This window comes from Zootermopsis nevadensis, unplaced genomic scaffold, assembly GCF_977971745.1.
Source record: "Zootermopsis nevadensis isolate Lab colony 2312 unplaced genomic scaffold, Znev_1.0 Znev_ptg000016l, whole genome shotgun sequence".
Classification (NCBI taxonomy): Eukaryota; Metazoa; Arthropoda; class Insecta; order Blattodea; family Termopsidae; genus Zootermopsis; species Zootermopsis nevadensis.
Genome location: NW_028259148.1, coordinates 7817665 through 7842168, shown reverse-complemented (window position 1 = coordinate 7842168; position 24504 = coordinate 7817665). Strand labels below are relative to the sequence as shown.

At 34.5% G+C, this 24504-nt stretch overlaps 1 protein-coding gene across 2 annotated transcripts; it reads left to right on the top strand.

Annotated features, from left to right (window-relative positions):
- Positions 1-1098: 1098 nt before the first annotated feature.
- Positions 1099-24455, top strand: mbt (serine/threonine-protein kinase PAK mbt). 2 transcript variants are annotated; one of them, XM_022058062.2, is made up of 12 exons: positions 1099-1225; positions 2006-2235; positions 3344-3556; positions 4490-4642; positions 6052-6246; positions 6459-6632; positions 7493-7681; positions 8476-8736; positions 9429-9573; positions 11075-11190; positions 12058-12096; positions 14371-24455. In XM_022058062.2, exons 2-12 carry the CDS (start codon positions 2017-2019, stop codon positions 14530-14532), a joined length of 1866 nt encoding a protein of 621 aa, XP_021913754.1. In that variant the 5' UTR covers positions 1099-1225; positions 2006-2016; the 3' UTR covers positions 14533-24455. The 2 variants fall into 2 exon arrangements, with proteins under 2 accessions (XP_021913754.1, XP_021913755.1); XM_022058063.2 differs by lacking the exon at positions 12058-12096.
- Positions 24456-24504: the final 49 nt, after the last annotated feature.

Genomic DNA, 24504 nt, shown 5'->3' with positions numbered 1-24504 from the left:
AGGAGGACAAAAGACTAATCTTTGATCCCTCTGGCAGAGCTAGTCTTGAACTTGGATTACATCTATATCCTGATTTTACTTTCAAAACTATTTTCAGATAAATAATCCCACCTTCTTTTATGTTGTTTGAAGTTCAGTTCATCCCCTCAAATTAAAATGGTTTAAATGACATTCCAGATGCGGTGGAGTATTAGTGGGAGATTTGATATATCAGTCAATATAGTGACTAGGTTATAGGCTGGAAAACATGGGTTCTGTTTCCAGCAGGGATTTTGCTGTTTTCCATATTATCTAGATCATTTGTGGTGCCCACCAAACCTCCTACTGGAGCTGATTCCTCATGGGTAAACTGGCTGCAGTGTGTAGCTGACCACTCAGCTATCTAGATAATGAGCAAAACATTGCAAATGGAAACAAATAGTTTAATTACATAATCCATAAGTAGATAAATATGCCATGTTCATGTTATATTACAATGTAGTGGTTTGCATTTCAAGTTCATGTGTCAATTTACATTCTTATTTTGACTCGAATGCATAATGTATTAAAGCATCATGTTGTGGTAGTATTTTAATGACAAAAGGTAAGATATTATCCATCTCTACTTAACAAGAAGGAAAAAAACCACAGCCCGACACTTGAACACAGCATTATAAAAAAAGCTACCATTGTAGAGACAAATTTTGAAAAATTGTTTTACATATAGGTTAAATTGACGCAAGTATGCCCAAAAGTCTTTGCTCGTCATAAAACGTTTTACATTCATTTTCCCACGTTATTATTAAGATTTTAATGTTAATCATAATAAGGTTTATTAACTGTTTCGTAGAAAACGTATTTTGGATTCCTGTTAAAATTAGAATTGTTTGGGCTTGGGGGTGGGGAAATTGGATAAGGAATAGCAGTTAATTTTTTTTACCGATTTCGTTAGGACTAATTGAAATTCTTAGAGCAGTGGAATATGATGACGTCACATATTTCCAACCAATGGTGTTTGGTATTGGATACTTTCGCAGGTAACATTTCTGTATTAGTGACCATGCGTTGTTTTATTACACTAAGCAACACCTAAATGACGTCATCTGACATCGAATTCCTGAGTTGCAGAAGGTTGCCAGTAGGTGCCGTTAAGTCACGAAAGGAGGCAATATGGTGGTTGATTGTTATTCTGTACCGCGTTTCCCAGGAATCGTTATTTACTTTAAAACATTTTAACTTCCTGTATGTGAGTACTTTATGTTGATAAATATGTATGCATTACAAGTAACGAGCATAATGATCAGGCTTATCATTAAATATATTACCGAATTATGAGCAGAACTGTCTGGCTGTCAGTTGGTGATGTACCTGTCCGGTCCAAGTTAATCAAGGATGTGAAATTTGCAATTTTCAGTTACCATGACCAAATGCTAGTCTTCTTGCAACCAGACTGATTTTATACACTTGAAGTAGAAAATATGTGCACTTTGTTTTAACTTTGTAAATGCTGTTTAACTTTCTATTTTGAATTAGAGGTTAATTAGAATGGATGTGCTTTATGGTCTATAATAATTGCCGTACATGTCATTACAATCAGTAACACATCCCGTTTCGGAATGGGCTGGAAAGACTCTTTTATATTTATTGTCACGCATATTTCATTTCCTTTCAGCTGAAGGTAGAACATTTTCAATAGAAATGTGAGGCTTTATGTTCTAGTGCTGTTTAATGTTTTTGGTAGCATACCAATATAATAGATATGATGACCATTTTCCTGGGTACGGTGGATCTGTGTTTTGACCACTAGCTGTTAATAAACTTCAAATTCAGCAACATTTATGGGGAATACAAAAGTTGAAATAGACTAGGGTTAACAACTTTAAGTAAAGCTGAAATTCAGAAATGAACACAAGTGATCATCATTTAGTAAATCGTTGCTTGCAGAGTCATGGTTGTAGATGAGTAGAAAATCTCTCAACTTAATATTAAGGAAACTTATTGTAATCATTTAAAACTTGTTTTTTAGTTACTGGAGACATGTTTTCAAAGAAAAAGAAGAAGCCACAGATTTCTCCACCAACAAACTTTGAACACCGCGTTCACACTGGCTTTGATAAACGTGAGGGACGTTATGTGGGTCTTCCTCTGCAGTGGGCAAGCATCGTTGGAAACAATCAAATCCTGAAAAGTACAAATCGCCCACTACCCTTAGTGGATCCATCAGAAATAACACCAACAGAAATTTTAGATCTAAAGGTAAGGTGAAATTAATGTAAGTAACCTCTGTGAAGTAGAGGCAACATTGTTTAGGTAACTAAAGTTTTCCGAATTTATAGTTTTGTATTAAGATATTAAAACAAAGAAGAAGCAAATTATAAAACTACAGATTGTTGAAAAGTATCTGATGCATTGGGTACAGATTATTCCATATAGATTACACAAACCATCTTGGCATTTGAGAGCAATGATTATTATGTACTGTAAACGATGAATTACAAATCTTGTCAGCACATAACCTCCTAATTGGCCATGGCTGGAATAAGACAAGAATCTGGATGCACTGTATGTCTGTTTTGCAGGTAGAAATTCAGCAGGTCTTAGTGTCTGTTAGAGAGATTAAATATTTCTGTTAGATCCAGTATAACACTGTCATTGAGCAGCGTTACAATATGGTGGTTACTGACAACAATTTCTGAATTATACTTACCAACCCCAACATAACTATTCCCAAGCCTCTTAGTCACTGAATTTTGGTTTTATATATGGTTATTAGCCCAAACAAATGAATCTGATGTATGCAGGGTAAGTAGTCAATGTATTATAAAATTATAATTGTGCCCGTTTTTAGTACAAGATGAATAAATGTGATTAATGAGATTTTGTTAACATTTTTCAAATTTTCAATGTGACTAGCTGAAAAATGGGCCTTCATAATTTTTATTAGGAATATTTCTGAATCTGTCCTCCTCCCTAATTTCTTTCCATCTCCATCTTCCCTTGTCTCCTTACAGTTTCCTTCCAGTCTGAAAATATTTAGGGAAGAGGCCATTTGGAAAACCTGGATGTAGATGGATAATTTTAAAATTGGTCTTAATGGTGGGATATGAGAGTGTGGACTGTATTATACTTGGTCAGAACAGGGTGCAGTGGAAAACTGCTGGGAACATAATGAATGTTCAGTTTTTATAAAAGGTATAACATCTTGATTAGCTAAGAGACTGGCAACTTGTCAAGGACTATTGTCCATGGAGTTTAATTAATTATATAACAGGTTATGGTAGGTAGTTTAAACAGCAGGTTGTTTTTAATTAATTGGCATTTAATGTTAATGATTTATAATTAAAAATTTGTTTTTGTTATACAGACTATAGTCAGAGGGGACCCAAGACTTAATGGCATTCCAAAAACTTCAAATGTTGCACGTTCCAATTCATTACGATCATCCAGTCCTCCAAGGTTACGAAGAGATTACAGATCCAATGCAAATGTTCCACCATCTGTTCCTGAAGGAGAGGTGATGAGCGCTTCATCACATCCGTATCCTAGTAATCGACGTGACCATCGAGATTCTGGTTATGTGAGTAGACTGATTCTGTAGGCTGGAACAGTATTTATATATTATTACAAAGAGTAAAATGTAATTGGGTAGAGTTGTTATTGTTTGAATGGGCATGACGTGACGTATACAACAGACTGGCAGTTTCTTACACCTCGTGGATGCCACGCCTTAAACTTTCAGTCGTGCAATCCTGAACTGGGAGAATGAAATGAAACAGAACATTTCTTGTCTGAACATAGTGCAGTACAAAGTTATTTTTATGCTGCATTTTCCTCTCGATTTTAAACATTTCACAGGTCCAGGTATTATGAATTATAAGATGAACTCTTCTTGTAGTGGAGGGAATGGAACAATATTTATTTCTTAGGATAGAGAGAAAAAGGGCCTCTGATTCAACAAATATGTTTTGCTATGGACCGTAACACCAGACTGAGTCACAGCAGATGAATAATCTTTCAAAGCAGCTTATTCATGGTATGTATGTGTTCTGAAGGGGTTTATTCTGTATGTGGAACTGTATGCCTTATGCCATTTTTACTTTTCTGATCTGCAAGTACTCATTGTTGTTGTTGATAAAATGTTCTATGATTGTAACCAGTGACAAAGAACTCTTGAGACATTTATTTCATTCTGAAGCTTAAATGAGATTGCTTATAGTCAAGTACAGTTGACTCTAAGACTTTGCCACTCAAAAAAAATCAGTATGTACTACACACCAATCCATATTTAGAATCTGTTGCATAAGATGTTTTTTTGCAGAGAATGTTCATGTATTTCTTCTGTTGAATTTTTAATGTTCTTGAATAGTATTTATAATTTCTTGTATACGGACACACACTACAGATTGAAAGTGTACTTTCCGTTGTAATGGTGATGTTTGGACTTTACAGTTAATTTTTTCCATATCATGAGTGAGGAATTTGGAACAAATTATTATTATTTTTTTTTTAGATAAAGTCAAATGTTCAAGATGGACCTTCAGCTGATTGGTCTCAAGGTCATGAAGTGAGGTCACCCATGAGTCCCCCAGCACAGAACATGTCTGAATACAGAGGTCTGCCTCCTTACCACCAGAATCATGTCAATGGCAATCTACCTTCACAGGTAACAAAAGAGGCTTATATTGTATGTGGGCATTTTTATACAACACACATAAATATGTATTTACTTGAACTGCTGGTTTCATTTTGTCCTATCCGGTTACTAACAGATAGAATTTGCTTTGATGTTACTTAGTGTCGTATTTCTGAGGTGTGAAAGAATGAAGAGCAATGTATGAGTGAGGGAATAGATTTCTTTGTTCAGAACTCTGTTATTGACCTCTGTGTGTGTGCTGGTCTGTATCTCATTCAGATACTAGTGTCAGTATTGTAGACAATAAATGATCAGTTTTGTAAAATGCAGTGTGAACATTATTCCATTCCGTCTTGTGAAATTTAACTTTCTTACGTCACCAGTACCAACATGTTGGTAATGAAAACGTGTGAGGTAGGAGAAATAGCACCTTTTATTGCAGTGGAATGAAGTTTTGTATGATGATAAAACTTTGAAAAGAATGCACTTGTATTAAGTTAGCTTTACTTTAAACATGAAAAGTAAGGACTACTACCGTATTTATCCAGATATGATGCACACCTTTTTTCTAAACACAAGTAAAAATGTATAAAGTAATGACTGATCTTATTCTGTTATATTGATGTAAGAATTGGGCACTCAATAGAGCAAACAAAAGGAGAAGCGAAGAAATGACCAAAATGATATTTTTTAGGTTACATCTTATGACATGACATAAATATTCACACTAAGTGATATTTCAGATTATCATTGTGGCTAGTAAGAAAATGGCTGTCTTCTGGTTTCTTGTATCATATAGTCTGGAAGAAGTGTTTCAGAGGTGCTTGCTTGCCTCTATCATCTGTGCTGTGATGACAAAGACAGCAAGCGCCTCCAAAATATTGGTGCATTTCTCATGATATGTGGACTGGTGTTTAGATTTAATATTGTGTTTGGTGTTGAGTTTTTATTGATTTATATTTGTTGCTTTTAACTTGGGGGATGTCATTTTCATTATTGTTTGTTGTGGGTTGAGCCATTCATTGTAACTTTGTTGTCGTTGTTAAACCATAGTCTGCATAAAAGAAGTGACAGTATATTTAATTGTAATTAAATAATATACATTTATAATTTACACTTTGTCCTCATTTCATGATTATCAATTCTAGTTTTCTTGCTGGTAGCCAGACCATTTATCTCAGTGTTAAATTTCCTCAGTTTAAAATTTTTCCAAATATGCAGTATAGTTTGGAGCAGTGATGATATAGTTACAGTAAGGTCTTTTTAATCTGTGATTGATGATCTGTTTATAATTACAGTATATTTATTTGAATACAAATTTCAAAAGCTGTGTCTGCTGAAATATATTTTTTTTAATTAATGCTTTGAGTGGTGATGGTACAGTATTAAAATAAGAAACAGATATGGTTAGAATTTCCTTGAGGCATTTAAAATTACAGACTCCTCACAACAATCTTGGTCCACCAGTCTCAGAAGGTCCAGGCCCATACAGTATGGGACCAGCATATCCAATTGTGAGACCTCATCTTCAAACGACATCTGCAACCAGCTCTACAGGTCCAAGTCCACAGCCAACGCAGTTGCAACGACCCATGTCTCAACTCGTGCATCAGGTTTCACACAACATCAACAAGGTTAGTTTTTAGGAGGTACTATATTTTTCCATGTTTCTTTCATCCAATTGAATCATTCTTTAAAACATAATAGATTGGAATGAAGCAGAAAATGTTAGAAATTATGTATCAGTTTCTGTTGGATGAGTTCCGGTGTTAGGAAAATAAAATACTCTAAAAAGAGAAGCAATATATGTGAAATAGAAGCCTGCAGTGTATTTTCTGTGTTGCAGCCTGTACCTGGAATTGGAGGCGACCATCCCCGTGTTGCAGCACACCCATCACCAGATCAGAATCAAAATGTGAATGTGAAGCCATCAACTTCCATAGCTTCTGTCGCTGCAGCAGCCAGTCAGGCTGTTGCCAGCAAGCAGCACCATGAACAGCAGAGGCTTACACATGAACAAGTATGTTTCATATAGAGAAAGTACGAATAATTAAAAACATGAATAATAAATTGTATTATAATAGATAGATTCTCAACAGCTACATCAGGCTGAACATGTCATTAGGATGGGGAGTGTAAGGAATGTATACATAATTTTGGAGTCTAAACTTCTTTTGAAATGTTAAGAAGATCAGGGGTCAAGAAGAAATGAAATGATCTTAGGTGGATGGGTTGCGAGTATGAGAGCTGGTTGAAACTACAGTAGATGTCTATTATGAGAGGACAGGAAGTTGAGAAATTGTTGTCATAACAAATACTTGTTATGAGCAGTTAAACGTCTGAAAAGGTAAAAATTACCCCTCCCCCTCAAATCAGGCAACAGTTCTGTTTATTTTGTATTACCAATTTAATTAAATTTGTATTCATAAGTAAAAAAACTGACAGTTTACACTTATCGTAAAAGAATAATGTGGATCTGTTAAAGTCCCTTTTGTCTTAAGTTGTGACACCATGCATATCACGATTTATTATTTGTGGTTGTGAGTGACTGTTGTCTCTTACATTGCTGGATGCTTTAGTTGTAACATGCAATGCTTTCTTAGTGCTTTGCATATTTCTTCATGGGCAGAAGGCTTTTTTTAATACTTTTCACAAGAAAAAACACTTTTTTGTGGTGAACTTTAATTTTGGCAGTACATTGAAATATATCTTGAATAAATATGATTAGATTATGTCTCTTATGAATGTGGTAATGATCCTTTGGGTTACATAAAATGTGGAGAACTTTTTGACAATCCAAGTAACTATAAGCTTATCAAAGACTCCACTTTGTAGTTGCTAGCAACAACACCTGTAGTTATAACAGAATGTTTGTTGCAGTTTCGTGCTGCTCTGCAGATGGTGGTCAGTCCTGGTGACCCACGTGAAAATCTGGAGCAGTTTATGAAAATAGGAGAAGGTTCAACAGGTACTGTTTGTATTGCTGTTGATCGCACCACAGGAAGACAAGTTGCAGTTAAGAAGATGGACTTGCGTAAACAGCAGCGTCGAGAACTCTTATTTAATGAGGTATGGTGCAAGTAACTTATCTTTTTATCTAAGCTTTGTTATGGTATGCTAGATTTTTAGGTTACCCTATTGTCATTCTGTTTATTTTATTCTTTCTGCTTGTAATAATAATAATCTGTGGCGTAACAGCCCTCTGAGAGCCAAAGCCGACGAGCTGGCTGCTGGCCTCACGTTCACATGCCTAAGCAGAGGTGAATGATCATCCAACCAGATATAGGGCGACGTGTGGTCAGCACGACGAACCCCCAGCCATTGCTAGTTTTCACGACCGGATTACGCTAGCCATTGTAGCTCCCCAATTTCCTCATGATGCTGGGTTGGCACCGGTCCCATACACTGGTCGAAAATCTCATGAGAAATTTCTTTCCCCGAGACTCGAACCAGCGTGCATTCTGTATCACCAGTCCGAAGCATGATGCCTCAGACTGCGCGGCTACGATGCGGAACTTTCTACTTATAATACATACAGAAAATTAATTCAGGTGTTTCAGAATAATATCTAAAATTATCACAAAGCTTCACTGTAAGTAACTGATCAGTTGTTTAATAAGTAAACTGATTTGAGTCATTTAGGCACAGTTCACAACTTTCGAAATAAATGAAACTGCCCAATCAGCCAGCTGTCAAAGTGTACCAGTGGAGACGATAAAATAATTTTGTTTTTATTACCTCAGTCCTGTTTTTAATTATTTTTTATTACCTTTCTTGGCATTATTATCCTTACCAGCCCTGTTACATTGTTAATGAAGTCCCTAAATATGGCTTATTTTTCAGTGAAAACTCTTTCTTTCCAGGTGGTGATCATGCGGGACTATCACCACCCAAATATTGTTGAGATGTATGACAGTTTCTTAGTGCAAGATGAGCTGTGGGTGGTGATGGAGTTTCTAGAGGGCGGTGCACTCACGGATATTGTTACACATGCTAGGATGGATGAGGAACAAATTGCCACCGTCTGCAAACAGTGTTTGAAGGCACTGGCATATCTGCATTCACAAGGTGTAATACACAGGGATATTAAGAGTGACTCCATATTGCTGGCAGCTGATGGCAGGGTATGTTACATGTGATGCCTCTCATTTAATGTGGGCATTGCACTTCACGCGAAATTAATATGCCATATTTATCTTAATGTGAGATTTTTTTCTTTCTCTGTATTGTGTGGCTCCAAATCACAAGCTTCATGGCAGTATCATACAATGTTGCAACACAAACAGTGTAGCTCGGGCAAGTTGAATGTTTTACAAGACTTTCCACTTCAGCCTGCTGTAGCATTTTCATTTGTAATTAGATTAATTAAATATTTTGAATACCGCATTCTTCATTTCTTGATGTAACAATACGTTTGTAATACATTTGTCATGGCATTTTATTATTTTAATGAATCAAAAATACCTCAGTGTTTTTCAAATTGTTCTTCACCATGTAGGTAAAAATATACCTTGCTATGAATTTATGTTCTGCGCGTTCTACAAGCTACGTCTTACATGAAATGTAGCTAAAGATTCAAACTGTGTGTTTTTAAAAATCACATTTCACTTGATCTCTTAGTTTATGATAAAATAAGGCATGTGTTTGTGTACTGTGTACACTTGGTAGATTTTGCACCGTGACTGGGACCATGTAACATAATACAGTTAAGTTGTTTGTTCAGTTTCTTGTGTTTGAAAATGTCATTTTGTCCCTCATGCAGTCTGCATATTTTCAGAAATGTTGCTTTAACGTGGGTAACTGGGATTTGTTACAGGTAAAACTATCAGATTTTGGTTTCTGTGCACAAGTATCGCAGGAATTGCCCAAGAGGAAGTCATTGGTAGGAACACCGTACTGGATGTCACCAGAAGTTATTTCCCGTTTGCCGTATGGCCCAGAAGTGGATATCTGGTCTTTAGGTAACACTGAAATAACTGAGATGATGCAACCTTGATATAATGAAAATTTATAATATTGGTGAAGTTCTCATTCCACCTGGTACTTGTAATATCTGAAAATGGTTGAGACCAGTAATCTCCTGGTCTGTGTCTTCACATCTATTTACGTGTATCACAGTATAGCACTAATGATTAAAAACTGTTGATGCAGTGTTGAAAAGATTTATTCTTTGTTGACGAGTTGTTATGAAGACATGAAAATAATGAAGAATAATTCTACATTCTTGGAATGTGTAGCATCATTTGAATTGAGAATTTAAAGACATATATATATATATATATATAAAAACATTATTGTGTTTGAAACGTTCAGCTTATTAGGATCCATTCTGTGGAGATAAAGGTCCTATGCACATTTTACCAATTATTGACTGTAGCTTACAAAAGTTCATCAGCTATGTTACAGACTAGTTCTAAATGTCATGATTGGAATTATCAGACTTTCATCAGACAGAATAGCTGGTCGTATTTTGTTATTGTTTTCGTTATTGCTCTTCAAAATTGTGGAGTGCTGAAAATGTAATCCGTACTGTCTTTGTAATTTGCTCTTTGACAATCCATATTACATATTATATGAACATATTACTTAAAACTTAATACTGAAGTGTAGATACTTCCATTTTATTGGCTCAATTAAGACTGAACACTTTTTAACTTTAACAGTTCAAAGAAAAATGTAAAAGATTACACCTGGACAAGAACTTGCTAAGTGTTTCCTTCAAAAACCATCTGCCAAAAGAATTAGGGAACTTTAAGAGGAACCATCTGAAACAAGTGACAGGTTTCTGTCAATTAAAGGGACACTATTCAAACAGCTCAGCTTGTGAGAGTTGTCACAACAAAGAAGAAGCAATTAGTAATGGTAGTGTTTCGCCAAACATGCAACAGACAAAGAAGAGACAGATAGACTTGTATATGACTGTGAGGTCTTGGCTGATTTAAGATGTTGCCACTTTGGATCACACTTCGTGAAACCAAATGATAAACACAAGACTCCAACTAAGTAAAATTTTGCACTTTTTCGAAGATGTAAGATTGCTAGAGGGCTAACCACAGAAGAGAATGCACAATAGATGATAACAGTCATGGTGCTACCCCTTATTGATTGATTCATTTATGTTATTCAAAATATGTTTGAAAAACCTTCATTAACAGTTTGAAGTGTGCCTTCAGCATGATGTCTGTCAACTTCAGTATGTCACATAGGTGTTATTTTATAATGTGTGATTATTTGTTGAGACTGGTTTAATTAGAATTAGAATTACTTCATTTATACTAGTTTTATGAAATTTTATTGAAACAGTTGTATGTACCTGAGTCACTCTTAGTGGTATGAAAGAACAGATAACATTCTAGTAAGGAAAATACAGAAAACTGGATTCTGAGGACATTATTATTGACAGAATCCAAACATTTTGGCCACGGAATGTTGTTATTCAGATGTTTCACTTTCCTTGTACAGGCATTATGGTAATTGAGATGGTAGATGGTGAGCCACCATTCTTCAATGAACCACCACTGCAAGCTATGCGCAGAATACGTGATATGCCTCCGCCAAAACTGAAGAATACTCACAAGGTGAGTTTTGTGATTGATGAGAAATTATAACCAAAAGGAACAAATTGAAACTGTGCTCTTGATGTACTGTACAGTCTCAGACCTCAAGGAAGTACTTGAATCCTGCTGTGCATAATGAATATATATTTTGGCAGCATAATTTTCTTCTTCTTATTCTTCCTAAGAATATTACACTTTATATACGTCATCTGACAACCAAGTTTTACCCTCAACATCTTTCTTCCCACACCTCTTCCTCAGTTTCTTCCATTTTCTTCCTTCCTTCTTCTGTATTATATCTCTTCCTAACTCATTGTTTTCCTTCTTGATCTGAGGAGGGAGCTTTTCCGTGTTTCCGTTTATATGCATGTTTGAAATCTACTTTGGGATTCTCTCTGCGCTCATTCTTAAAATATGTCCATACCATGTTATTGTGTTATTTGTTAATTTACCAAATTTTATCTGGTTTCTTATGTAAGTAACTGATGCTTAAACACTTAATTGTAATTTTCCTTACAACCGACAGTAAAGTGTTTTTGTTAAAATTTAGGCAGTGTTTACTGGAAACCACAGAACTGTACTGATTCTAGCTGCAGATTCTTGTGCTCTTACTGCAGTATGTTACACTTTCTGCTTCTGTATTTTTGAGTATTGTGTTTCGCCAAATAACTGCCTGTTAAAACATGCCCTCCTTCTCATTTTATTAACTGTTATAAAGATTTTGAGATTTTTTTTACATTTTTCTTATTGTATAATGATTCATCTTAATATTTTTCACTTTAAATTATTTATTATTTAGAAGCTTCAGATTTTAAGTAGCATGTTTATTATTCATGTAATAAGAAATTAGTTGCTATTTTTCATGACAAAATATATTTTTATTAACAGATCACTCTACCGATTAATCAGTCGATTAATCAAAGAAAGGTAAGTAGTTAATTAAACATATTGCTTGATTGATACTTCTAATACAAACTAATATCATAATATACATAGATTCTTGACGGGATACTCAGTAGATTTTAAAAAATCTGCTACAGTATAAAATTTTAACAAGTTCATGATGATTAAGAAAAATGATGTTGCTGTCCTAGGTTGTGATACCATGTGGATTTGGAGGAAGGTACCAATTTTTTTGAGAAACATTGGATCTGCCAATGAGTTCACATGGTGTCAAACCCAGAACAATAACATTGTCATCTTTACCATTGTGAGAAACTCAAATCTCACATAAGAATAAGTAATTGATTTGCTTTTGACTGGCACAGTGACATCTCATCAAGCTTAATGTGTTGGACACACAGCTGATCTGCTTTTGATTTGTAGCAGGGAAACTGTTCTGGTTCATATTCTATCCGGATTCATTGATTTCTCTTTTATTCTTATTGTATTTCACTCTCACTAGTAATGATACCGATGACCTCAGTGGTTTGTGCAAATTTACATAGATAACTTACATACCAGTCAACCATATAGTCTATCTGTCATATCAAAATTTAAAGCTAATTGTTCTGTTGATTGAAACTGAACTGATTAAAATTCTTACTTTCTAACTGCTCGTGTGTATGTATATATTCCTTTGTAGACATTCTGTACATGAATCATACCTTGTGGGGATGTAAGATCAGTCTCGGCCTACTCCTCCCTTCTTTCACAACTTAAGAGCAAACCAGATTTGATTCTTAATGTTTCTGGGTTTTTGGTTTGCACATTTTCTTTTCTGTAGTTTGTATCTGAACAGATCGTTGATTAAAGGGTCCTGTAATTAGCAGGATATGAATTGAAGATACTGGGATTATCTAGCTTGTCACCCTGAACATTCTGCTTCATAACTACTTGTAATATCCATAGTAACATAGAGTCTAGTCACTCAGGTAGATTTATGCTGTTAGCAGTAAAGAGGTAAAAGTAGAATTTGTACATTAGGTAGCACAAGGGAGACATTACAAAGTAAGAAGCTTAGATAAACCAGAACAGCCTGAGATTTTGTGTTTTACTTGATATGAACTGAGAAAATTAGTATTTTTGTTCAAAATTTTCTCACAAGAATTAATTGTTTTGTACATACTACAATTAATTAAATGTCTAGAATTATATCAAAATTAGTTGACATTTTTTTAAAGTACTAGGACTTAAACATTTTATGGGATGAGAAGAAGTAAAGCTGACCTTCTTCATGCTAATCTACCTAACTGCATAACATGTTACTAAATGAAGATTTTATTTACAGATACTAGAACTAATTAAAACATTCTAACATTCATTGTGTTAAAGACCTTAATATATGATGTACTTTTCATATCTCAGCTATTTGAATATAGTTGTTCTGAGCCTTGTCCTTTCACTTTGTTTGCTAAGTATTAGAGTAATAACCTCATATATTTTCCCATAATTCACATAAATATTTTTGCAGTCCCATTAACTTTCTTACCATTTGAGTGGTTTTTGTTCCCACAAAATATATGTTATTTCATTAGAATTTACTGGGTTTTGCTTTTTATCTTCTTTTGTCTTGAAAGCATTATTTTAGCTTTCAATGTGCATTTGCTTTCAAATTAACTGTTACCATTTAAATTGTTAACTGAGTCTTCTGTGTGCGCTGTGGTTGGGTGTGTGTGTGTGTGTGTGTGTGTTTTTTTTTTTTTTTAATTTGCATGTTTGATGAGGCATGATGGCAGGAACACAAAAGGAAAGAAAAACCATTTCCTTAGAAAAATAACTCATCTCAGGACATGACACAACTTGAGTTATCAGTATCGGCTCTTGATTGTGATAATCAAAAACCATCATGTCATGTCATGAAAATGCACACCATGGGAGATATATTATTTTTGAAAACATAAATACAGGTCTTATTCTTAGAAAAACTTTTGTAGTGTTTTACAAATTATTGTAAATTGGCTCTGTGTTAATATATATTTTTAGTCTCTGGGAATTATATGTTGCAAAAATGTTCTTATCTAGCTTAGTAATTTACCTATGTTATTTGCTGAGCATTCCAGTAGAGGTTCGAACTAAGCGTGTGATTTTTAGAAACTAAACATTTTGCACTCTACATATGGCTTAATTTCTTAGTGTTTTAAGGATGGGGGAACATTTCAGCTAAGCTCACGGCAGTCTCATATGAGAAATTGTGTTATATCATGCTCTAGGTTTTGCAATGCATTTAGGCAAAGTAATAATGACACGGTATTGCTTCAGGTGTCTCCAAGACTGCAGGGTTTCTTGGAGCGCATGTTGGTGCGGGATCCTGTGCAGAGAGCAACAGCAGCTGAGCTGCTGCAGCACCCATTTTTGCGACAGGCTGGCACCCCTGCACTGCTCGTCCCACTTATGAGAGGCTCTCGACACAGTAATTGCTAAAAGTACTTCAGTGCCAACAGCATTTGGTTCCAGTGTATCCGCATTAAATGAGGATTCACTGTTCCGTACTAAACAGTCATTAATTGCATTGTTTTATCTTACTGTAGTATACAGAAAGAGCAAACATTTAGTGAATATGCTACAGGTTATAATTAGTTTCTTTTTATCTTTCAGTGATATGTTGAGGCAGTTAGTTTGGCATCTGTAGATGGATGGGTTTCTCCCCTTTGTACTGATATGCCTCAAATTCCATTTTATTCTGAGACAATACATTCTTTTATAAGGTGTCTCTGTTATGCACTGTAAATTGATCCATGCTGTTAAGTAGTCACTGTCTGTATTACATTTTGGTAAGTGACTTTTTATAATATTTATTACTACTATAAGTGTTAAGTTTAATTGTTTTATAAAGAAATTTCAGTGTGGTAGGACAATGGATGGTTTAAACTGTTTCTGTATTTCATGCCCACTGAATGCCATGAACATATGGATTGAAAATGTGACTTGTATTACTGAAGAGGATCCACAAAGGTTTGTAGTCATGTGTGATATTTAGGATTTTTTAAATTGTTTTTGCATATGTATAAGCATGAATTTTCTATATTTTTAAAGACCTCCATACTGAGGCAGTTTGAAACTGGTACAGTATTGTTAGGGATGGCCAAGAGGTGTTGCTTTTTATTTTGTCGTATACTGATGGCAGGTGTATGAGACAATATATGAACAGAAATGTGAAGTGTTCACATGTGTATAATTATTAATGATAGAATGCAATGTATGTGCCTCAGATCAAACAGAAGTGTTCCTCATCTTTTCCGTCTCAAAATTTCAGATTATATAATTGTTTCTTCTTATGAGGAACATATGTGTATGGCCTTTGTCATAAGTTTTTACAGAATTTTGCAGAACGTCATTATATACAAAAACAGTGCAACTTACGTATTTGGATTCATAACATTTTGAAGGCACTTATACTTTCATAGCTCACAGTTTGAAATTTAGATTCTACTTCTTGCCACATACTCTCTTGTGGATTTAAAATTAAGTTAACACTGTCCTATTCATAGAACTGACATGGATAAACTTCCCAAAGTTGCCTTCTGTTGGTGTCTTAATTGTTATCAACTTATTCTGTTTGTAGGAATATAATAAAACTACCTCCCTGTGACATTTGAATTTATGCTGATAGGATGTCATTTTTAAATACTGTAAGGTTATGCATGGCATAACTGTGAATGCAACAAGATTCCATAGACTTTTTCTGTTAGTTATTCTGTTTTATGTGGTCTGGATTACTGAGTTTTTGGACTTATCCATTGTCTGGTATTCTAAAAAAACGTTATGTTTGAAAAACTGGATCTGGAGAAAAACAGATAGAGTTTTTTAAACATGTGTTCTTAAAATAATAGATGAGGATAAAGTCCAGAACCTCCGTAATCCAGATTGTAATAAACCATTGTCAGAACTGAAGATTTCTGTCTTCTGGGTTGTTGTGCTGTGTAACATCGACCAGTCTACACAGCGCAACAACCCAGAAGACAGAAATTTTCATATTCACCGTTGTGAAAACCTCAAATCTTACATTGTCAGAACCCTTTAGAATTGACTTATTTTATGTGGATTTGTTGTGTATTTATGGAGTGCCTGTGTGTAAGATGCTTACAAGTGAAAACATTTGAGAAGGGAAAATTTGTGGAATGGATGTCAGCATTATAAATAGTTAATAAATTGAGTGCTGTTCATTACGTTTATGTCGTGCATTTGACATCTAGTTGTGATCTGTATTCTAACTGCTTATATGTGTATAGGAAAAGAATACTTTTCTGCTCAGCTTATTGGAATCCAAATTATCTCATATTCCACAAAAAATAATTACTTGTGCTAAAGAACATGATTTATGCAAAACTGTTACTGCAATATCCATCTGAAAAGAATTTCTAAAGTTAACATGAAGGTTGCTAATTCTTACAATTGTTTTTCTCTGGGATTTCATGAAATAAAATTGCTGTCACTGTAGTATTTATATTTGGCAGAACTTGAAACTTGAAAGAAAAAGACTTTTGTAGACCTAGGCATAGATAATATTAAAATTGATTTTCAATAATACAGTGTGAGGGTGTGGACTGGATGCATCTGAGTATGCTTAAATTGTGGCAAGGAAATGTTTTCACCAGCTGAGCTTCTCACTAAGGACTCTGTTCCATATAGTTACTAAATTATACATCACATGGAGTTCAGAACTATAACAGAAGATATGTTATGTTTTGATGAATTACAATTTAAGTTTATTTGTATTGTTGGGAACACAACAAATAAGATCCTTTGTAGTTAGTTAAGGATGGAAATTTTTACTGTAGTATCAATTTCTTTGTATTTATTATGTGTAATGCTGCTTGTTTTGGTGAATTATCATTCTTATGTTGATTCAGTAACTAAAATTAATTATTCATCATAACATGTAGGGCATGCTGTTAGAATAGAATATAGCAGGGCAAGAAATTAAATATTTAGGACTCTGTAGATGAGGATTCTCTCGTCACAGAGCCTTTGTGTACACAGGACAGCACTAAGAAATGCAAACAAACATCTGTACTTTGAGAATTATTGAAACCCATGATTCTGAATGTTCTGTTCATAGTTTTATGTTGTATTGTGTGTCACTGTATGTAAACATCCTGATTGGTTTTAATCTGCACACACGACTTTGTTTCAGAGCTTTTTGATCAGTCCCAGTTTAGGCAAAATTATGTTTCTTATACTGTTTGTCATCCCCGTTTCTTGCCCAGAAAACCTTGCTAATTTGGACTTCGCTGAGTTGAAGCCTCTATAATGCAGACTGACTTCTTGTTCTATTTGATTTGAATGTTTTATATAATTTTTTTAATATAAATATTTTTATAACTTGTCATAATTGTTTCTTAATAGCATGTAAGTTAACATGTGTAGCTGGATTGTGAATTGATTTCGTGTTGTTATGAACTTCTTCTTCTTATAGCGTTATAACCCTGTGTGGGTCTTAGCTTGTTCAATGAATTTTTTCCATTCTGTCCTATCATTCACAATTCTTCTCCATCCCCTTACTCCCATCGTCCTCACATCCTCCTCCATGTCGTCTATCCATCGTTTCCGTGGTCTCCCTCTCATCCTTCTTCCCATCGGTCTCCATTCCATCACTCTTCTAGTTACCCTGTTTCCTTCCATTCTTGCAACATGGCCAAGCCAAGGTAACCTTTTGCTTTTGATCAGCCTCACAATATCTGCTCCCTGTATGATACAATCTAGTTCATGGTTCATCCTAATTCTCCAGGAGCCATCACTATTCTGTATTGGACCATAGATTTTCCGTAATATTTTGCGTTCAAATATTGTTGCTCATCAAAGCTAGTTAATGTCCAGGCTTCACATCCATATGTGACTACTGGTCTTATCAGAACTTTATAGATTCTCAGTTTAAGTTCCCTCCCCAGTATTTTAGACTTCATTAAATTCTGATAGGCATAATAACATCTGTTACCATTCACAATACGTGCTTTAATTTCATTAGTTACTGAATTTATAGTATTAATCTGTGAACCCAGGTAATTAAAATTCTGCACATGTTCAAAATTATAATGTCCTATTCTCAATTTATTTGTGACATTTCTTGCTGCTCTTGTAACTTTCATATATTTTGTTTTCAATTCATTTATTTTTAGCCCCCTTAATTGTGTTTCTTCTATCAATTTTAATACTGTTTCTTCCAGTGCATCTTTATTTCTGCTAATAATAGCTATATCATCTGCATGCACACTCACTTGTATTGATTTTATTCCTATATGTCCTGAGATCTCAAGTTTCCTAATAGATGCTTCCAGCGTCAGGTTAAAAAGCATTGTTGAGAGAGCATCTCCTTGTCTAACTCCCATATTGACATTAAATGGTTTAGTTAGCTCACCACCTACTCTTAATGCCTTGGAGTCTTTCAACGTTGCTCTAATGAGCCTCACGTATCTCTAATAGGAGAATATCGCTTAACGTTTGGTCTCTATTGAGACTATCAAATGCTTGTCTGAAGTCCACATATAAATTATGTAAGTCAATATTATATTCATAGACTTTCTCTTGAATCTGTCTTGAATACAAATATCTAGTCTATCGTTGATCTATCTGCTCTAAAGCCACACTGATACTCTCCTAACATGTCTTCTACATATACAACCAATCTATTATATAGAATACTTGACAATATTTTATATATTACATTCAGAAGTGTAATTCCTCTATAATTGGTACACTCCATTTTATCTCCTTTTTTATGTATAGGTTGTATTACTCCTAGGGTCCATTCTTCTGGAATATTTTCTTCTTTCCAGATTAACAATATCAGATTATGTATTCTCTCCCATAACTTGACTCCCCCTTTTTTTTAGTAGTTCAGCAGTAATTCCATCACTTCCGGGTGCTTTACCATTTTTCAGACATTTGATTACTTTTTGTACTTCTTTGAACGTAGGATCTTCAATATAATTATCCACAGTGTAATATGTCGGCTGCTCTGTTTCAATTATATTTCCGGGCAGGATACCACTAAAATACTCTTTCCATCTAGTAACAATATCACGGTTCTCTGTCAATAAATTTCCTCAACTATCTTTACATGCTACAGCTTTAGGTCTGTATTCTTGTGTTACTTCTTTAAGCTCCTTATGAAATTTTCTACTTTCATTTCTACGATGGTGTTCTATCATACTGTCGATCTTTCTTCCTAACATTTCTCTTTTCTTCTTTCTACATATTCTGGTGGCCAATATCCGTTTTTCATTATAAAGATTTCTATTAGCTCTCGTATTTCGCTGTAAACATTTCATTCTAGCTTGCTTCTTCTGTTCCACGACCGATCTACATTCATCATCATACCAATCTTCATTTCTTGATCTTCTTGTCTCTCCAACAGTTATATTTGCTGTATTTAAAATGTCATTCTTTATGCAGTTCCATTCATCTTCAATATTAGGCCCTTTTTCTATCTTTTGTAATTCTAAGTTTAAATTATATTGATACTCCTGTACTGTGCCACTATCTTATAATTTGTCTACATTCCATCGTTTAATTCTTTCCATTTTCCCTTTCATAACCATAGATATTTTTTGCTTCATTCTAAACCCAACTAAATAATGGTCCGAATCAGAATTTGCCCCTTGGAATGTGCACACATTTTCCACATCTGTCGCCCATCTCATAGATACCAATATATGATCTATTTGATTAAAATTATTCGTTCCAGGAATTTTCCAAGTACCCTTATGAATATCTTTCCTTGGGAAGTATGTGCTCTTGACCCTTAAATTATTTGCAGCTGCAAATTGTGCTACTGTTAGGCCATTATTATTAGTTTCTTCATGTAGACTATTCCTTCCAAATAGTTTGACATAGACTTCTTCTTTCTCAAGCTTCGCATTATAATCACCAAGTACTATTATCATGTCATGTTTCAAAATTTTATCACATACAGACTGCAATTCATCATAAAACCATTTACTGCCACCTCTTCTGTCCCCTCGATTGGTGCATAGACATTAACAAGGATTATATTATGGAATTTTCCATTTACTCTAAGTGTACATATTCTTTCACTTACTGGTGTAAAGGCCAGTACAGCCTTACGCATTTGTCTGGTAACAATAAATCCTACTCCACATTCTCCTTGTCTGTCGTCTTTCCCAGAATAATATATGGAGAATTTTGCCTTATTAATTACTCCCTTACTTTTACATCTAATTTCTTGTATAGCGACAATTTCCATTCTATATATTATAATTTCATCAGCTATACCATTCATTGCTCCTACTTGTAACAGAGTGCGCACATTCCACGTTCCAATATTTAGTACCATATTTTTATCCTTGTTCCTTGCTAATGTTCGTCTTCGTGAGGACAGTCCGGCTTCATTCATCAAATTATTCTCAACTTTATTCTTTTTTACAAGGCTGGGTTGTTAGCCCTGCGCTCAACCCCAACCTGGAGGACCAGGGACTCTTCTATCTGGGTTACCATACCATAGCCAGAAAGACTCAGTTTTGAGGCGCTGGGTACTTGCCCTCATCCCCCCTCCTTGAGGGTAGGATTTGATGGTTGTGCTGAAAAATTATCAGCTTGAGCACTTTTCTAGATTTATTGAGGTAGTCAGTCCAGCACTGGCATCCTCCTAAAAGCTCACCAACCATCCATTCATCCTCCTCCTTTATCCGGGCTTGGGACCGGCACTGTGACATATCAAGATACATCACAGAGGCGGAGTTTGTTGTTATGAACTATGACTTGAAATATTTACATGTAGCAGTGTTCTATAATTTGGGCTTTTCACCATTCAGAGGAGGCCATGGACAGAATACGGACTGGAGAGCCATAGAAAAAAAAACCTTCATCTGTGACAGTCCAAATTAATGAGGTTTTACTGTACTGATATGTATGAATGTGGTAATGTTGTGTATGTGATGTAATAACATGGAAGAATGTAGAAAAAATACAGCAAAAAATCCTTAAATGTATATAATACATTAAATGAAATGCCAAATCACACTGCTATAAGGTAGTTGAATTGTATAGTATTGTATCAGCAGAGGGAGGAAGTGTAAATTTAAGCCTGTTTTGCATACATATAGGCAGCTATTTTTTTTACTTCACTCAGTATTATTTAAACTGTTAGGAATGTAGCAACCATTTGTCTAAGCCGTCCATTTGTGTCTTATTGGGCAGCTTCATAAAGTGACTGAATAGATTACAGTGCTGTGTACATCATTTTAAGGAACATTTGTCAAAGCAATAATCCTGTTTATTTTTAATTTTATTTTACCGCATGCATGTATGGAGCATGTGCACTGTCTTTGGTATTGCTCAGAGCATTGAAGGTTGTTTCTATTGAGAAAAAATTAAAATGTTTGCCAGGATAATCTGTGTGAAATAGAGGGCAGACAAAATGATAAAACACTTCCATATATAACTATTCCCCAAAAGTAGTTATTCTGAAGTGTGATCATTATTTTCATGAAAGATAATAGGAAATTAGAAATTAGTAGTCCTAAGGTGTTACAGAGTTTTGTTAAAATCTTTGAATTTGATTTCTTCTGCATACCCAAAATGAAATCAGTGCCTAAATGCTTTTACATATTGAATAATCAAAAAGCGTTTATATAATTTTGAGTGTCAAAATCAGAATGTTATTTAAAACTGTATGTGGCCTTCAAACATATTTTGTTCATGGTAAAATATTGCTTGGTATACAAGTTGTATATATAGTTATGAGGGGGCATGTGAAATTGCCTTTTTTCCTCCCAGTGTGGATTTTTGATTGATAATTTTAGACATTTTTTAAGAAATTTAAATAGAGATTGGAGGTATTGACTTCATTGTAAAGCTGATAACTTTTCTTTCACTGTTCATATGTCCAAGTTTCATCTGAAAGCTATTCAGGTTTTCAGAAAAATATCTGTGGCTTCACTACATTAAATGTTTTATAAGTTGTCATTCCTTTGTATTATGTATACTTGAATAGTGGCATGACTTTAGTGTTGTCTCACATCTGTAGGAAAATATTTCTGTGGAGATAAATAAAGCAAGGTTGATTTTGAATTTTAACTGCAGTAGAATTTGGGAGAATGCCATGTTCTATAGAGTATTTATTACCTGCACGACCTTGCTTTATTGTGCATGAAGGAAGTGTAATGAACTGCACTGACATGCACTGTTCAAGTCTGGGTATAGATTAATTTATTATAATTTGTGAAATTAAATATATTACAGCACATATGCTGTTTGGAAATCTTAAAACAAGATTGGCATTGTGTACTCTGCACCTCCATTGTGTGTGATATCACATAGTTTGTATGGTCACTGATAGATGGAAGTATAATCTTTTGACTGAAAGCTTTTATTGACAGATAGGATGTTGCCCCTTGAATGGCAAACCCTGGGGAACAAGCTCCATTTGTGGCCTATTCCCTGGATTTGGCCACCCCTGGGCCTCCTAGTGGGCAGGTCCACAGCTGTAAATTGGTGTGTGGGATGGCTAGGGGTAGCCAAGTCCAAGGCAAAGCCATGGATTACAAAAGCCTGGGAGCAGGAGGTTGAAGGTAGAGTAAGCCCAAGAACATGTCCAGAAGGAATTGTTCTCTTAATCTAAACAAAAATAATGCCTAATGATGTATGATAAAATGAAATAATCTAATAACAGTAATCAGATTCCTCAATCACCGTTTAATAATAATGATCATAATTAACATAATCCAGTGTGTTTGATATCATGTAGTTAAAATGGTGACTGATAGATGGCACCACATGGCCACTTGTAGTTTGCAACATGATCTCTCAGCTGTAAGATGTAACAGACAGAATGTGTTCATAAGGTATTCTGTGCAGAACACTTAATGTTAGTAGCTTCCTGTTTAGCGAGTACTGGGTTCTTTCCAATCCCTTATACATCTATGTGGTGGTGCTGAAAGACCAAGGACAGCTTTGCCTTCATGCCTTTTTATATTACCATTGCTCCAGGTATGTTGCAGGTTTCGGACTCAAAATATCTCATTAGTGGATATGTATAAAGTATATTAGAGAGGTTTGGTGTGTATGTACACTGATGTTAAGAGTTAGACTTACATAATAGAAAAGACAGAGATCAAATAAAATTAGCAGAGGATAAGTTATTAGGACTACACAAAATGAAGACTTCAGAACAGAGTTTCATAAACTCACATAGTAAATTAGACTAAAATTGAAAATCTAGGAAAAATTTGTTATAGGATATGAAGTGTAATAGAAAGTGTGATCTAAATGGCTGTATGCCATTTTCAGGGGCATAGGCAATTATGAAATATAATGTGAACCCTGTAATATACTCAGTCCTACTGTCACATCACCAGAACTATCTTTTGACTTCTTTGCTAATTTGTAGGGTCAGTATTACATGGATACATATGTAATCATACAAAGTAGCATTGCTTATAAAATTTTAAATAATTATTGTACCTGCATTACTACTCATTTTAATCCTGTATGTTTATTTGTCATATATTTACACTATTTATGTATTATTTGTATTAACAATTACAGTATTTTAGAATTATGTTGCAGAATGATATAACAAAATGATATCATCTACATAAAACAAGAATGTATTACAAAAAGATTTGTGTCATCTGTCATTTTCTTAGATACTTGCAATAAGGTTCTCTTTACAAGAAACATTTCAAAATACATCAAGACGCCATTGAGTTTAATTCCAATTCATATCTTGTTCGTATTGCATTGTTAAAATATACATTACTGTTACTATTACATTATTATTATTGGTATCAAAATTAACAACATTGTTATCTGTTCTGTTTGCCTTTGTCTCAGTGCATCATTGTTCTACAGCCACCAAAGTTTGGCAGGGACTGGCTAGAAATATGTAATTATTTCTGTTATTCTGCATATTGATAGAAATAAGATGGAGCCTATTTTAACTTTAATTGTAAATTTTCATAATTACAAATTTAGTGTTATAACAGGTGTAGAGACTTTTTAGAATGATGGGCACAATTCAGTGATTGTCAACTTGGGTGGAAGCTTGACATTTGTAAATATCTCTATAAATGCAGTTTTAAATAACGGTAAAAATAAAACCAGTTCGTTCAAGAGTACACTATTTTTACTATCCCTGAGTTGTCGTTTTTTAACTTGTACATTAAATTGTAACATAGTAACTGGTTATGTTTACTGATGGTGGTGATCACATCTTTTAGCAAAGTTCTGCCACAATGCAAATTTAACTTTCATTAACAGTAGAAGCAAAGTGCTTAATTTCTACTACTGAATATGGATTTCATCTTATTTCTGTGATCCTGTATTACTGATTTTTCTGTAATATTGCCTGTTAATGTTGCTTATTAAATTGTATTACTTAGAAATTTTCAATAGTTTATGTACAGAATGTCTCAGATGCTTTGTTGTTATGGG